The 12,754-nt window shown below is 44.8% G+C and overlaps 4 protein-coding genes across 4 annotated transcripts; 1 reads left to right on the top strand and 3 right to left on the bottom strand.

Annotated features, from left to right (window-relative positions):
* K444DRAFT_658470 (uncharacterized protein) lies at window positions 1–1,517 on the bottom strand. Its single transcript, XM_024886261.1, has 4 exons — window positions 1,370–1,517; window positions 1,220–1,319; window positions 1,023–1,169; window positions 1–976 (listed from the first exon to the last, which is right to left on the bottom strand). Exons 1-4 carry the CDS (start codon window positions 1,386–1,388, stop codon window positions 151–153), a joined length of 1,092 nt encoding a protein of 363 aa, XP_024744316.1. The 5' UTR covers window positions 1,389–1,517; the 3' UTR covers window positions 1–150.
* Window positions 1,518–3,470: 1,953 nt separating this feature from the next.
* Window positions 3,471–5,846, bottom strand: K444DRAFT_550799 (major facilitator superfamily transporter sugar). The gene is made up of 7 exons (XM_024876519.1): window positions 5,705–5,846; window positions 5,540–5,648; window positions 5,405–5,485; window positions 5,202–5,352; window positions 5,112–5,152; window positions 4,137–5,014; window positions 3,471–4,077 (listed from the first exon to the last, which is right to left on the bottom strand). Exons 1-7 carry the CDS (start codon window positions 5,731–5,733, stop codon window positions 3,819–3,821), a joined length of 1,548 nt encoding a protein of 515 aa, XP_024744317.1. The 5' UTR covers window positions 5,734–5,846; the 3' UTR covers window positions 3,471–3,818.
* Window positions 5,847–7,517: 1,671 nt separating this feature from the next.
* Window positions 7,518–9,091, bottom strand: K444DRAFT_690063 (glycoside hydrolase family 28 protein; the record flags this gene model as incomplete). The annotated part of the gene is made up of 6 exons (XM_024887758.1): window positions 7,518–7,631; window positions 7,681–7,779; window positions 7,832–7,893; window positions 7,947–8,111; window positions 8,166–8,351; window positions 8,407–9,091. The coding sequence occupies 6 exons, from the start codon at window positions 9,089–9,091 to the stop codon at window positions 7,518–7,520; spliced, it is 1,311 nt and encodes a 436-aa protein (XP_024744318.1).
* Window positions 9,092–10,053: 962 nt separating this feature from the next.
* Window positions 10,054–11,358, top strand: K444DRAFT_515068 (carbohydrate esterase family 8 protein; the record flags this gene model as incomplete). The annotated part of the gene is made up of 3 exons (XM_024873566.1): window positions 10,054–10,686; window positions 10,738–10,810; window positions 10,865–11,358. 3 exons carry the CDS (start codon window positions 10,054–10,056, stop codon window positions 11,356–11,358), a joined length of 1,200 nt encoding a protein of 399 aa, XP_024744319.1.
* Window positions 11,359–12,754: the final 1,396 nt, after the last annotated feature.

The raw sequence follows: 12,754 nt of genomic DNA on the forward strand, positions 1-12,754 counted from the left end.
CATAGAATTGTTCTAGCTATCATTAATAGAAGGTAGTCAAAGAATCCCACGTGTGCCAAAATCCCACAATGCAAAGAAGATACCCACAGCCATCCAATACATAAGACTCCACACCAGTCGCACAACCCATCAACAATTCACCACATATCACTACTTATTCCGAATCAACGCAATCAGCCCCCACCGCCGCCCCGATCGCCCCTTCTCTGCCTCCCCCGCCTGATCCCGCGAGCTATCAACAACCGGCTCCCCAGCCACCACCCTCCCCTCCGCATGCGTCTCCCAAAACTTCTGCCCCAACGATTTCCCCCTCAACGTCCCCCACAAATCAAACGGATCCAAAAACGTCACCAAAAAACTCCTCTTATCCTCATACCCGGCCCCCAAAATCTCCGTCTGTCCATCCTCCGCCAAATAGATCTTGTTGTTCCTCGGCAGATACCGCATTGGGTGTCTCGCGTTCAGCAAACACGAATTGATCACCATGAGACTCGCTTCGAAGACCCAGAAAAACCACTCGTACCGCATCATTGGGGTGATGGAGGAGAGTACCAGGTCTGGGTCGGAGAAGTTGAGCGAGGAGGTGCTGAAGTACTCGGCTGTGCGGTAGATGGTCCGGACTCCGATGAGAGCGGAGGAGATGTATAGTGTCGTGAGTGCGGCACGCAGATTTGAGGGGAGGATGTTGGCTTTCTTGCATTTTCGGTGGAAGAATGCGGCGAGGAGGACGAAGCAGCCCAGAACGCCGAGTTGTAGGCAGAGAGCGACTTTCAGAAGTGTTTTGCCGGTGTTTTGCTTGGATTTTGAGAGGGAGCTGTTCGCGACGTAGGCGGCGCCGTTGGCGTTAAGTGCTTCGATGATGGTGGAGAGGGCTCCGAAGGTACTGAGGACTCGGCCCGGGTGGATTGGTGATTGGTATGGGACATAATAGAGGATTCGAGAGAGAACGAAGTAGTTTGATAGTTCGTAGAGGGGTCTGACTATCTTAGCTGCGAACTTAGGAGTAGGAGCGAGTTTCTTACGGCGCTGCATAAGTGAAAACGAGACTGACGATGAAAACGTCAATATAATCGAAATGGTAGGCTCCATATTCACGGAATGAATATCCGACAACGAAGAGTAACGCAGACCATGGTAAGATGCCTGTAACCTTCCAGCATTTGAAATGTCTAGCCAGCGATTAGCCAACCGCTGAGGTTTTTGAAAACTGTTGACTTACATGCATTGCCATGCATGGGTGATTCCTGAAATGAGAAAGAGCAAAGCCCACACGACAGGTGCTCCTTTGGTGGGAGCATAGAACCATAAACTCCCGTCCACTGTGATTGATTAGAGGAGAGACATACTGGGAGAATTGAACAAGACGTACCGTATTGTCCGTTCTCCATCTTTGGTGTTGATGATCAACTGTCGAAGTTTGCAACAAATTACCCCTGGATTGAAGCGATATTGACCTTATTGTTGAGTTTCGAAATTGAAAACCAAAGTTATTACCGTTGCGTGGAGGTGGAGATTGGACTGCCTCAGAGTACAGCGAGAGCAGACGGAAGTTGATTTATATATCAACAAAGTGCTGAAAGAACAACAAAAGTAATTGGGGCTGATATTTCGCTGCAATGTCAATCACGTCGGACTATATACGAAATAGCGTGCCACAATTACAACAACGTGGTCCACAGCCAGCATCGGTATCGGTATGGTATACGAAGTTCCCTGCATCTTCTTGCCCCCCCATTGGTTGCCATATCATGCAGCCCTCGCTTCGTCCCGAGCAACATCAACACACGTGACCTCCATGTAAATTCTTACCATTTCTAGCTCTGACACAGCCACAGAGGCCGTCGAAAAGCAATCGCCATCTGCCTAGCAGTGCTGGCTAGAGTTTGAAGATTTTTGGGGTTGCTTGGCGGAGATTTTAAGGCTTCCCTCCGTCTTTTTCCGCATTTCGGATTGAGCTTGATTCAGCTGGATTGCAGCCGCAACAGTGTGTCAAATGATTAGGTTTGATTTGATTAGACACCCCTACTCAAATCAAATCAAGTCAAAATCAAGCTAATCAAATCATACTTAATTATAATCAAAGATAATCAAAGATAATTAATTAGAATTATCACGTGATTACGCACATGACTCTGGCGCTTCGGAAGCCGAGATAAGGGTAAAATAAGGTCTGGGCTAGCTGTATTCGGTATTACTAAAGGCGCTCTTTACTAAACCAGGCCTAGCGCTAATTAGTAAGCGAAGCCAAAGACGCTAGAACCTCCTTGATTTTCAGTGATTCCTTACTACTAATAAAAGAGCTATAAATAAACCCTTATAGTAATTAAAGAAGAAGAAATAAGAAAATAAGAAAATAAGAAAATAAGAAAATAAGAAAATAAGAAAATAAGAAAATAAGAAAATAAGAAAATAAGAAAATAAGAAGGAAAAAGAGAAAGAGATTTCTAAAGAAGAAAATTATCAAGATAACGTAACGTTATAGTAGTAGTAAAGAGCTTGAATTAAGCTATTTGCCAGGCTAAGGAAGTACTGGTCACATGCTAAGTCACGTGCAATAGCACCACGTGACTGGTACCACGTAACAAAAACTAGTTTATTATTTTAGATTTAGACTAATTTTATACTCTTATATATACTTTATAGATTTTATTTATATCTTATTAATATAGCTACTAGTTATATAATAATCTTTAAAAATGCCTAAGAAAGTATACTTTTGTATTCTCACGTGATGATTATAGTTAATTATAATTAATTATAATAAAAATCAAGCTAATCAAATCATACTTAATTATAATCAATTCTAATCAATTCTAATTAATTAGCCTTGATTATTTTTTGACACACTGAGCCGCAAGACACAGCCTCACCAAATCAGTCACACTCAATTACAACTCTTCATATGCACGACTATACGGCTAGAGACAAGAATACGTCACAAACTTACCTATGAGCCACGTTGTAGTTCGAGGAGAGTTTGAAGATCACTTTGTAAGACGGTAAGACTTTGCAGCCGATCAGCCCTTAGTACTCGTTGATTACCGTTGTGTTTCTGGGGCAGTGCTTGTAATATCCCTGCAAGACGTTCCTCCGCTGAAGCTTGGGATATTCAATGCTTGTGCAGCAAGCTTCTCTTCGGTATCGTACGGCCGGGTCAATTAGGGCCAAACGGCACGTGACATGAAAGCCACATCAGCTTGGTAAAGGATGCCAACTCTGAAAGAATATTGAGCTTTTCTCGACCTTACTAGAGCAATAGCAGCCTTTTGGTGGAAAATTTCCACTTAATCGGAATCAAAAATCCACCAAGCTCTCTTTGCGCAATAGGTCCTCAAGTCGGGTCAGCTGGGCTGGCAGAAAGTTTTGCAGGCGTTGCAGTTAGTTTGGAGCCCGAAGCTGATTCAAAATCGTAAGAGACTTGCCAGAAGTTCAGGAGTGCTATGAAACTTTGCTTTTGCGATATTTTAAGGCCGAGGGGAAAAGTGGGCTAGCGAGGGAGTCAAAAGGGGACAGAGAGTCCCTCATGTTGATGTGACAACCTTAGCGAGCATGCTTAAGGGGAGGCAACACGAAGCTAAAATGCCCAGTGAAACTATGAGCGACGACATCTCTGAGGTGCTCATGCCCCTCTCATATTATACAGAATTCTTCGTCCATTCCTGATGCTCTCTCCTAGAAAATAAATTTAATTAACACAATGATGCACGTCGCAACGGATCGTAGTGAAGACCATCGAATTGACTTGAAGAGAAACCAGCCCCGGTTCCACCAACCACAACATACAGTCTTTCTGAATTTTACAACAAAACCCGCATGGTTTAATGCTCACGGATCTCTTGAGTTGGTTGCTCCACGTGAGTGATTTCAGTCCCGGATTTCAGTCCATCGTCATCGAGCGATATTGCAGCATGGCGAGGATCGTCGACATTAAGCAAATCACCGCCCTTCTCAATGTGATTTTGACCACCAAAGAGTACATCAATCTCCTCCAAGGAAACCTTCTTGGTCTCGGGGACGAAGAACCAGACAAAGATAACCAGGACGACATTCGCACTCATGAAGAAGAAGAACGATTTCCTAGATGTGCTGTCAGTCCAGGCGCTCAATCACAGAAGGGGTTTAAAGAGGTGACTTACAGCCCGCAATTTTGGTAGAATGTCGGGAAGAATTGATTGAAGATAACCTGCGCCACGTTTTGCATCTGAGAGCACATGCCGACGGCCTGGGATCGCACGTTCATAGAGAAGACTTCGGCAGTCCAAATCCAAGTCGTAGCTCCCCATGAAGGCTTGTAGAAAAAGATGAACAAGAAAAGCCCGAAGACGATGGCGATGCCAACCGGCTCGGATTTTCCACCTCCTTTAAGATTTGGTGTCTCCAAGCCAACGAGGGCAACCATCAGCATACAACATGCCATACCGATTCCACCCACCATGAACAGAAATCTTCTTCCGAACCTGTCGACAGTCCAAACGGCGTTAAGGGTAAATAAAATACCGAATGTAGCATTCAATGCGTTGATGAGGTTGATTGTGTTGGTGCTGGTCCAAACTTTTTTATAGATGGTTGACGAATAGGAGTTCAAAGTACCCTGCCCAGTAAGCTGCTGGCCCATATTGAGCACGAAAGCGATTAGCAATCGTTTTCGAACAGTTGGATCTTTCCACAATGCCCAATAATTGCCTGAGATGACCTCCTTCTCGAATACGATGGCTTCGCGGATTGCCAGAAGCTCGTCCTGTACCTCCTGCTCGCTATCGCGAACCCGTCGAAGGGAAGCGGTGGCGGCCTCGACCTTGTTTCCGCGTTGGATGTACCAACGTGGCGTTTCGGGGAGGAAGGGTAGCTGGACTATGATGATGATGGGAACTAAGATCTGGAATACAATGACCATCTTCCAGGACCAGTTTCCAAGGGTCGCCGTGTGCTTGCCACAAGCGTAGTTGACCCAATACGCAATAAAGGAGCCGACGGAGTAGAACAGCTGCCAAAATGCCATGACAGTACCGCGAATCTAGGAACATCGAAGTTAGTTTGAATTGTCAAGGGCTTCTACCATAGCCCCTTCATCAGAAAACAGATTTGAGAAGGAGCATAGGGAATCTTCATACCTCAGAAGGTGTAATTTCTCCGATGTAGACAGGACCAGCCGCTAAACAGAGTAAGCATGAGGTGATCACCAATAGTTGTTTGAAACTCACTCAGGGCAATTCCTTGGCCTATGCCGATCAAAACACGACCGAAGATAAAGACACCAATGCCATGGTATGGAGAAAATGCCTGAACGAATGAAGCAATAATGGTGATAAAACACCCAATTCCCATAGCCCACCTTCGACCAAGATAATCCGCCTTTCAAAATTATTAGATCTCATTGCAGATTGACGGGTGCAACACTACTTACAGTTGGGCCAGCTATGAACCATCCAGAAATGATAGCACCAATGGAATACGTCGTGTTAACCAGGCCAAAGAGTTCTCCAGACTATCGTGGCTGGTCAATTCTGAAGTTCTTCCCATAGAATTTGAACAGACGTACTGGGTTGTTGAACCAAGCGAGCCATTGCTTGTTGATTTGGACATTATTGAAGATCGCAGCATCGAAACCGTATAGAACCATACACCCTGCCGCTACCATAGCGGCATACCTTGAAAATGGTGTGTCAGCGGAGAGCGTGTGTGAAGACGTTTGGAATCGACGTACCAATTATAGACCAGCTTTTCCTTCTGCATCTTGGCGATGACTCGCACGTAATGCACTGGAATGATTTGGATGAAAAAGAATGGCTCAAATAGAGTAGGAATCCAGATCAGAAGCCTACTATGAAGGATGAATGATATTCAAGCTACGGACAGCTCGCCATATTAAACAGAATTCGGCGTAATCCCACGAAAGATTTAGCCTGCCAACCCCAGATCCATGGTTTGTCAAAATGGTCCAATCAGCGAGGTCGCGCCGCTTCCCCGCATGTGCTGTGTTGGTGGCGCGGAGAAACCCTCATTCCACGTATGGAAAGGAGGCACGAAACCGAGCCGCCTCGAAAGCGAACCTGAGGGAGCCAATCATTTACATCAGAAAGCCCAGAACGTCCTTAAAGGCCTCTCAAGTTTCCCGATTAACGAGCCCAATGGGCACGTCGGCCCATTCTGTTTAGGAGTCTTAAGCATATGATATGATCCTGTGTGGGGAGGAAAAATCAGTTGAGAATCTGGAGGTGAGTGCGGTAGAGCTGGTTGGTGGGTTTCATCTCTCCCTTCGTCTCCTTGATCCCGGCTGACTTCTCTGCGACCGTGCACCAGCTAACACATTCAGAGTTCAGTACTATGTAATTGATTGCGTGCAGTGCATCTGAAGAAAGTTCGTTCAAATAGATGAAATGAGATTAATAGTATCATTGCAGATCCCTCATTCATGCAGCTTGATTACGGTAGTCTGACGCTGCTTGGTTGGAGTCTACGGCGCGGCTGGTTATTTGTATGGACCCACCGGGTGAGATTACAGGGGTTTAAAGTAACCATTTCGAAGTAACCAGATAGAATTCACGTTATGTATTAACTTCCCATCTTTTCAGCAAAGCGAACAGGACATAGTAAAGCTGTGTCCTATTCGTTGTATGTTAGCTATATCTTTATAGCAAGAAACCCAAATACTGTCTTCTAAGTATGTTTAAACCAATTCTAAAGTATTTCTAAGTAGGAGGTTCCCACCGCCCCGCGGACCCCCGATGAACCCTAACTAATCCGAACCTTAACCCTAAGCACGCTCGCACACTCGGAACTAACCTTAACCCCCTAACCAACGCATTTTTTAAACTATGTTTAAACTATGATAAAAGCGTTATAGAGCTAGTTCTGTCATGAGATTAAAAAGTTGATTTTCTTTTGAGTCAATATCAGGCAGAAATAACTGGTGGGTCCTCGTTTGAACTCTGAAACTCACCCAGTGGAGCACACAGGTAACCCGCTGCACTGTTTACGAGCTACTGGCTCGGTCCGACGAATGTTGGCTGTTGGCGAGAACTCCCTTCTACTGTGGCCGAATTGGGAATTATCTATTAGGCTGAATAACAATTCTTTTCCTCTGGGAAGCAACCTACGACTTGCATGTGCTCCTTCGACTTCTCCAAGTTCCTCTCCCCTGAACGAGCCCTCGGATTCTCATTACGATGTTGGGAAACGGGCTTGTGCGGTGTTGTGGAGACCGCCACCATCACTCACCCCCACATTTTCAGTCTGGCAGCTCTGAATCCAGCTTTTCATAAGTCGTGCAAGCCCTGAAGGATGAATTGAACCGCCCAAGCACTTCATCTTTGTGCAAAATCGAGAAGATGTTTTTCTGCGCCTTTTACAGAACAGAAATTGACAACTTCCCCCACGCTATTGCTCAGGGTTCTTTCCGTTTGAATACGGAAGCGGTGGTGATTTTGCTGAATACTTATAGATGATGTATTGTTTTCAAAAGATTCACAATGTTACTGTATTCCATCTAACGACCTGTTTCCAAGCCTGCCTTCCTTTCAGACACAATTTATAGCAAGAGTACTCTTGTCCACATTCTTGCAAGTCCATTGAGCTACCTTCCCACTTGGATTCGTGATATTGATGTTCGTGGCCACAATATTCTGACATGCCTGCTAAATCACGGTTAGATTCCACCTCAGAAAAAGGGGGCCTCCTCACTGTTTGATTACTGCACACCAAAGTCCCAACGGTTGGGTCGTATTTCTTCGAGGTTCCGGTGAAATCATTGAAAACGATGTCTTCGATCAGCATTTTTGACTGCAAATTTTATCATCAATATTGGGCTTGATAGGGAGCGGAGGCGACTCACAGGATACATATTGCAGAGTGTGACATTACTTTGGCCATAACATTGAGTCAATTCAATGGCGTCTAAATCTTGGGTCAGTAACACGGTGATAGAAATGAGAAGGATCGGAGCTTACAATCAACGCCAGTGTCGTGCATTCCATTATAGGTTACATTTCGCACGATTCCGACCCCACCACCAGAGCTGGTAGAGTTGCTCCCCGGTACAGCTCCGGGGTAGACTTTGATACGTGCACCATCTCCAGCATTACTCATTGATGTGTTGTAGATGTAAAGATTTTCTTTCGTATTATGAGTTGCTTGTCTCTTCACAAGCGGTAAAGAGGTCAACTCACCTGCAATATCTGTCTCTCCGAGGTATTGTCCAAGAGAGCCAACAGAGATTCCATGAGAGCCAGTGCAGCGGAGATTTTGCACAACAACATTGGTGCTATTTGGTTTGAAAGAGACACAATCATCGGTATTTGAGATGTAGCTGTTTTGGATGACAATAGCATCAGATCTATAAAGGTCCCAACCATCTTCAAGCCCCGTCAGCCAAATTTCATTTCCTTGCGGGAATGCTTGTTGACCCACCTGAATTCTTTGAAGGATTGCTGTTGTTTGACAACACAGTCATGGTCATATTATCGAAAATGAGATCCGAGCTGTTGGCAACGAAGTGGAACCAATTCGGAGGATTAGAAAGGCTCAGATCGTTGAACGTTCCACCTTGTAGGCCTACGACTCCAACCAAAATTGGCCGCTGAAGAGTGATGTTGGTCACCATGCGGTCCCACCATACTTGTCCATTACCATTGATCATCCCACCACCATAAATATTGACATCTTTGCCCCCAAACTGCCAAAACAAGCATGCTCCTTGATAAGTATATTTGAAGCTGGCTTGCAGCCAGTAGTTGATGTCTTCGGTGAAGCTGATTTCTCCCTTGATGATGAAATCCACGGACTGGAGAAATGTCAGATCTAGAGCTTGACCTATGATGTACTTGGGATCGAGAAGGGCAACAGTTCCGCCGTTGTTGCAAGCTTTCGCGGCCGAGAAGATAATTTGGCTGTCGTCTTGTCCGTTCCCAAAGGCATGGACATAGCAAGTCTTGGTTCTGCGCGGTGAGACTGCGTGAGGCTTTCCATGATTGTATGGGAAAGGGGCTACCGTTGGACGAGGAGGGAGACTTGGAGCACAACTTGATGCCGCTGCGCAAAGCTTGGTGAAGGTACTCAGGCCCAAGATGGCTCCATAAATGATTGAGGCACGCATTTCGGTGTTGTTACAAAAGACTAAGTTTGAGCAAACACGAAATCGAGGATGAGAGACTCTCAGAAGAGGATCCAATTTGACTTGAGATGAAATGTCAATGGCACCATCAATGTCCTTGATCAAATAAGCTCGCTGGATATTGTGCATGAGGATACATTCAGGTGATGAAGAAATCGTGGCGGTTGAGGCGGCACACACGGAAGGAGTTTTCCCATCAAATTGTTAAAGTCAAGAATAATGTTCTCCGCATTTAGAGCCAGAAGAGCTCGAAATAAAAGTGGATATCTTGCTTCGCTGAGGGTATCTCTAGCCGAGGACATGATGGCTGCCTGAACATGAGGATTTCCTGCGCGCGAATGCCGCTGCATCGATTGACAAGGTGTGAATGGAGATCTTCGGACTATTAATTCTCCTGGAAAGTTCTCAAGGACGAGGGGTTGTTAGTATCATCTCAGAATGATCCCGACTTTTCGACAGCCACTATTTTAGCCTAAACATATATAACCTGGTACCTGCGCCGGTTAAACTGGTTGAATGCGAAAGATTCCTCTTTGCAGCTTCTAAACGCTAATTCCCCGCAAATTCCCCGCAAATTCCCCACATGTTCAGAGCTTAAACTTCTAGCTGGGGGCGAACCTGAATCCTGCACGAAATAACAACGTCGTCAATATCTTCCAGCTGTCTGGTAGTTGGAAATATTTGATTTTCCACCAATCGGTCCAAAGATGAAAATGGAACAGAGAACGAATTGTTTTGTCACCGCCATACGAGTGAAAGAGCGCTTTAGTGAAATGGTGCTTAATACTGCTGCTTGGTTTATCATCCCACAACCTTGGATATATTGATGAAGGGTTCCCAGAAAACTTCAATGAAACGTTGAGCTCATATGGTGTTTGAGAACCTTCAATCCCCCACCTACCAATTTGCTAATTGAAGATATCTATCGCTTGGCCACATCAATCATGCTAGTCTTCCAGAACAATCAGAGATGGGCAATCATCTCTGCCATTCTCCTTGCCACCTCCAGACCAACGATCGCAGACACATCAATTTACAGCAAATGCCAAACTCCCACACCCAATCCACTCACAGGGTGTCCTCCAAATACTCTCTGGGTGTCCCAAACCGACTGCGCAGCTGATTTTACCACAATCCAAGGAGCCATATCCTCTCTTCCAGACAACAACACCAACTATACGATTCTCGTCATGCCTGGGATGTATATCGAGCAACTAAATGTTACCCGATCAGCTCCATTGACCATCCTTGGACAAACGCCAACTCCAAACGAACAGGGCGATAACACCGTGACCGTGTATTGGGCGTCTGCCAACTCGAACGGCAGATTTACAGACAATGCATTCACATCAGTTCTGACCGTAGCACCAAATCTTGCTGCAAGTTTGACAGGCTCTGGAAATACCGGGTACCCTGTGCCAGCAGATACGCCCTTTGGCTGCATTGACTTCCGTGTTTACAACATTGACTTCAGAAATGTGGCTACGGAAATAAGTGCTGGCCCTTCTCTGGCAGTGAGCATCAGCAGAGCAAATGCAGGCTTTTACTTTTCGGGTTTCTATAGTTACCAAGATACCGTAAGTGGGCCTTTTTGGAATTAAAAATGTAATCGCTAATGGGAAATCAAGGTCTATGTCGGCAAGCTGGGAAATGCTTACTTCTACCGTAATACCATTGCTGGCCAAACAGATTTCTTCTATGGTAAGTCCACATTGAACTTTCTTAGGACAAATCACGAACTGATAATTTACGCAGGTTTTGGAACTGCCTGGATCCAACACTCATGGATTCAAATGAGATCCTGCGGTGGCGGGGTCACCGCTTGGAAAGGAACGAACACGACTTTCGCAAACAAGTACGGCGTGTATATTTCCGACTCTTTCTTAAACGCAGCAAACAGCAGCATAGCGCCCGCAATGGTAGGAAAGTGCTATCTCGGCCGGCCTTGGAACGCACAGCACCGAAGTGTTTACATCAACACGTACATGGATGCGAGTATCCGGGGTCAAGGGTACGAGAAATGGAGCTCCAACCCTCTGACGGACAACTACAACAACTATACCATCATGGCTGAATACAAATCCTCGGGGCTTGGTTTCAATTTGACTGCTAGGATTGCGGGGAACGTGACCCAAGAGTTTACAGCGGATCAGGCGAGAGCGTACCGAACTCCAAAGGATGTTTTCATGAAGCCGGATGGCTCGCAGTCTGACATTTCTTGGATTGATCCAGCTGCATATAACTGGTGATTGAAAAATAATAAATCGTTTATGGCGAATATGATTGTTTATGGCTTTTGAAAAGACAACAAGACATCCGTGGAAATACAATCATGTGATCCACACTTGCAGCGTTTGAGCAGCGACCACCACCACGGGTTCAAATCCTCTACAGTAATAAAGAAAGATAAAAATCCTAACAACTAGAAGTATCCACTAGCCCACCGCCCAAACCCCCATCCGCCCACGCCTAAAAAATCGATTTTTAATCACACCTTCATTATAATTACAAATCCTTTAATAAAGTAACATCCTATAGTATTTTCGATATCCTAATAACTATATATTTAATTTAATCTTGTAGTACGGCTAGAATCGCCTATTAAAGTCGAATTTTTATTTTTTTGGTACACGCCCGGACCACAAAAAATTAAGGAAGGCCGCCCCAACCAAAAAAAATTAAGAAAGACCGCCGCATACCAAAAAAATAAAAATTCGACTTTAATAGGCGATTCTAGCCGTACTACAAGATTAAATTAAATATATAGTTATTAGGATATCGAAAATACTATAGGATGTTACTTTATTAAAGGATTTGTAATTATAATGAAGGTGTGATTAAAAATCGATTTTTTAGGCGTGGGCGGATGGGGGTTTGGGCGGTGGGCTAGTGGATACTTCTAGCTGATTACTGGGAACTATAAAATAAGGGTGGGTGGGCGAGTTGTGGTTACATTTTGGTGTTATGGCAAAAAACTCGGATTGATCTCTCGAAAACTAAATATTTTGTGTTTATAGGGGCTCGCTTATATGGAATCGTGGCTTCAGGGGCCAGTCTCGCTAATTTCGCGGGAAATCTAAATTTGGATCACGTGCTAGTATTTGCAGAATGCGGAAAAATAACGACTTCAAGGAAATTGCTCCTGAAGCTTGTTGTGCGATTGGGCGTGTATACGGTTAGTAGTCAGTTAACTGTCTTCAAATCTTTTGTTTTCATTTCTGATACTGACAAGTTTCGTTGCGAGGTAGCTCTCTTTCTTGCTTGATTCGGCGGGGAGGCACTGATCTCAATAGCCAAGCAATTAAAGAAGCTAATGAGACTTCTTTCCGACTTACTTCCCTGAATATAAAGCCTATTGAAAGAGCAGTTTATCTTTCTTACCATTGGCAGTCATGTGTGTTGGTGCCAGTCACGCTCCTTAAATTTCTAGCAACCTGCTTTTGAATTTATATATCTCATCACTCGACTAAATAACCAAATGTACTACTTTGAGCTACTGCTGGGAGATTCACAGAACATTCTGACAACAAAGACGACCTTGAGTCGGTATTGAGAGCGATTAAACATCAATTCTCTTCCTCAGCCTTTCCAGGATGCCATTCAAGTAACAAGCGGCTTAAACACATAATATCTCTAGCTGAATGT

The sequence above is a fragment of the Hyaloscypha bicolor genome (assembly GCF_002865645.1).
Source record: "Hyaloscypha bicolor E unplaced genomic scaffold K444scaffold_10, whole genome shotgun sequence".
NCBI classification, from domain to species: Eukaryota; Fungi; Ascomycota; class Leotiomycetes; order Helotiales; family Hyaloscyphaceae; genus Hyaloscypha; species Hyaloscypha bicolor.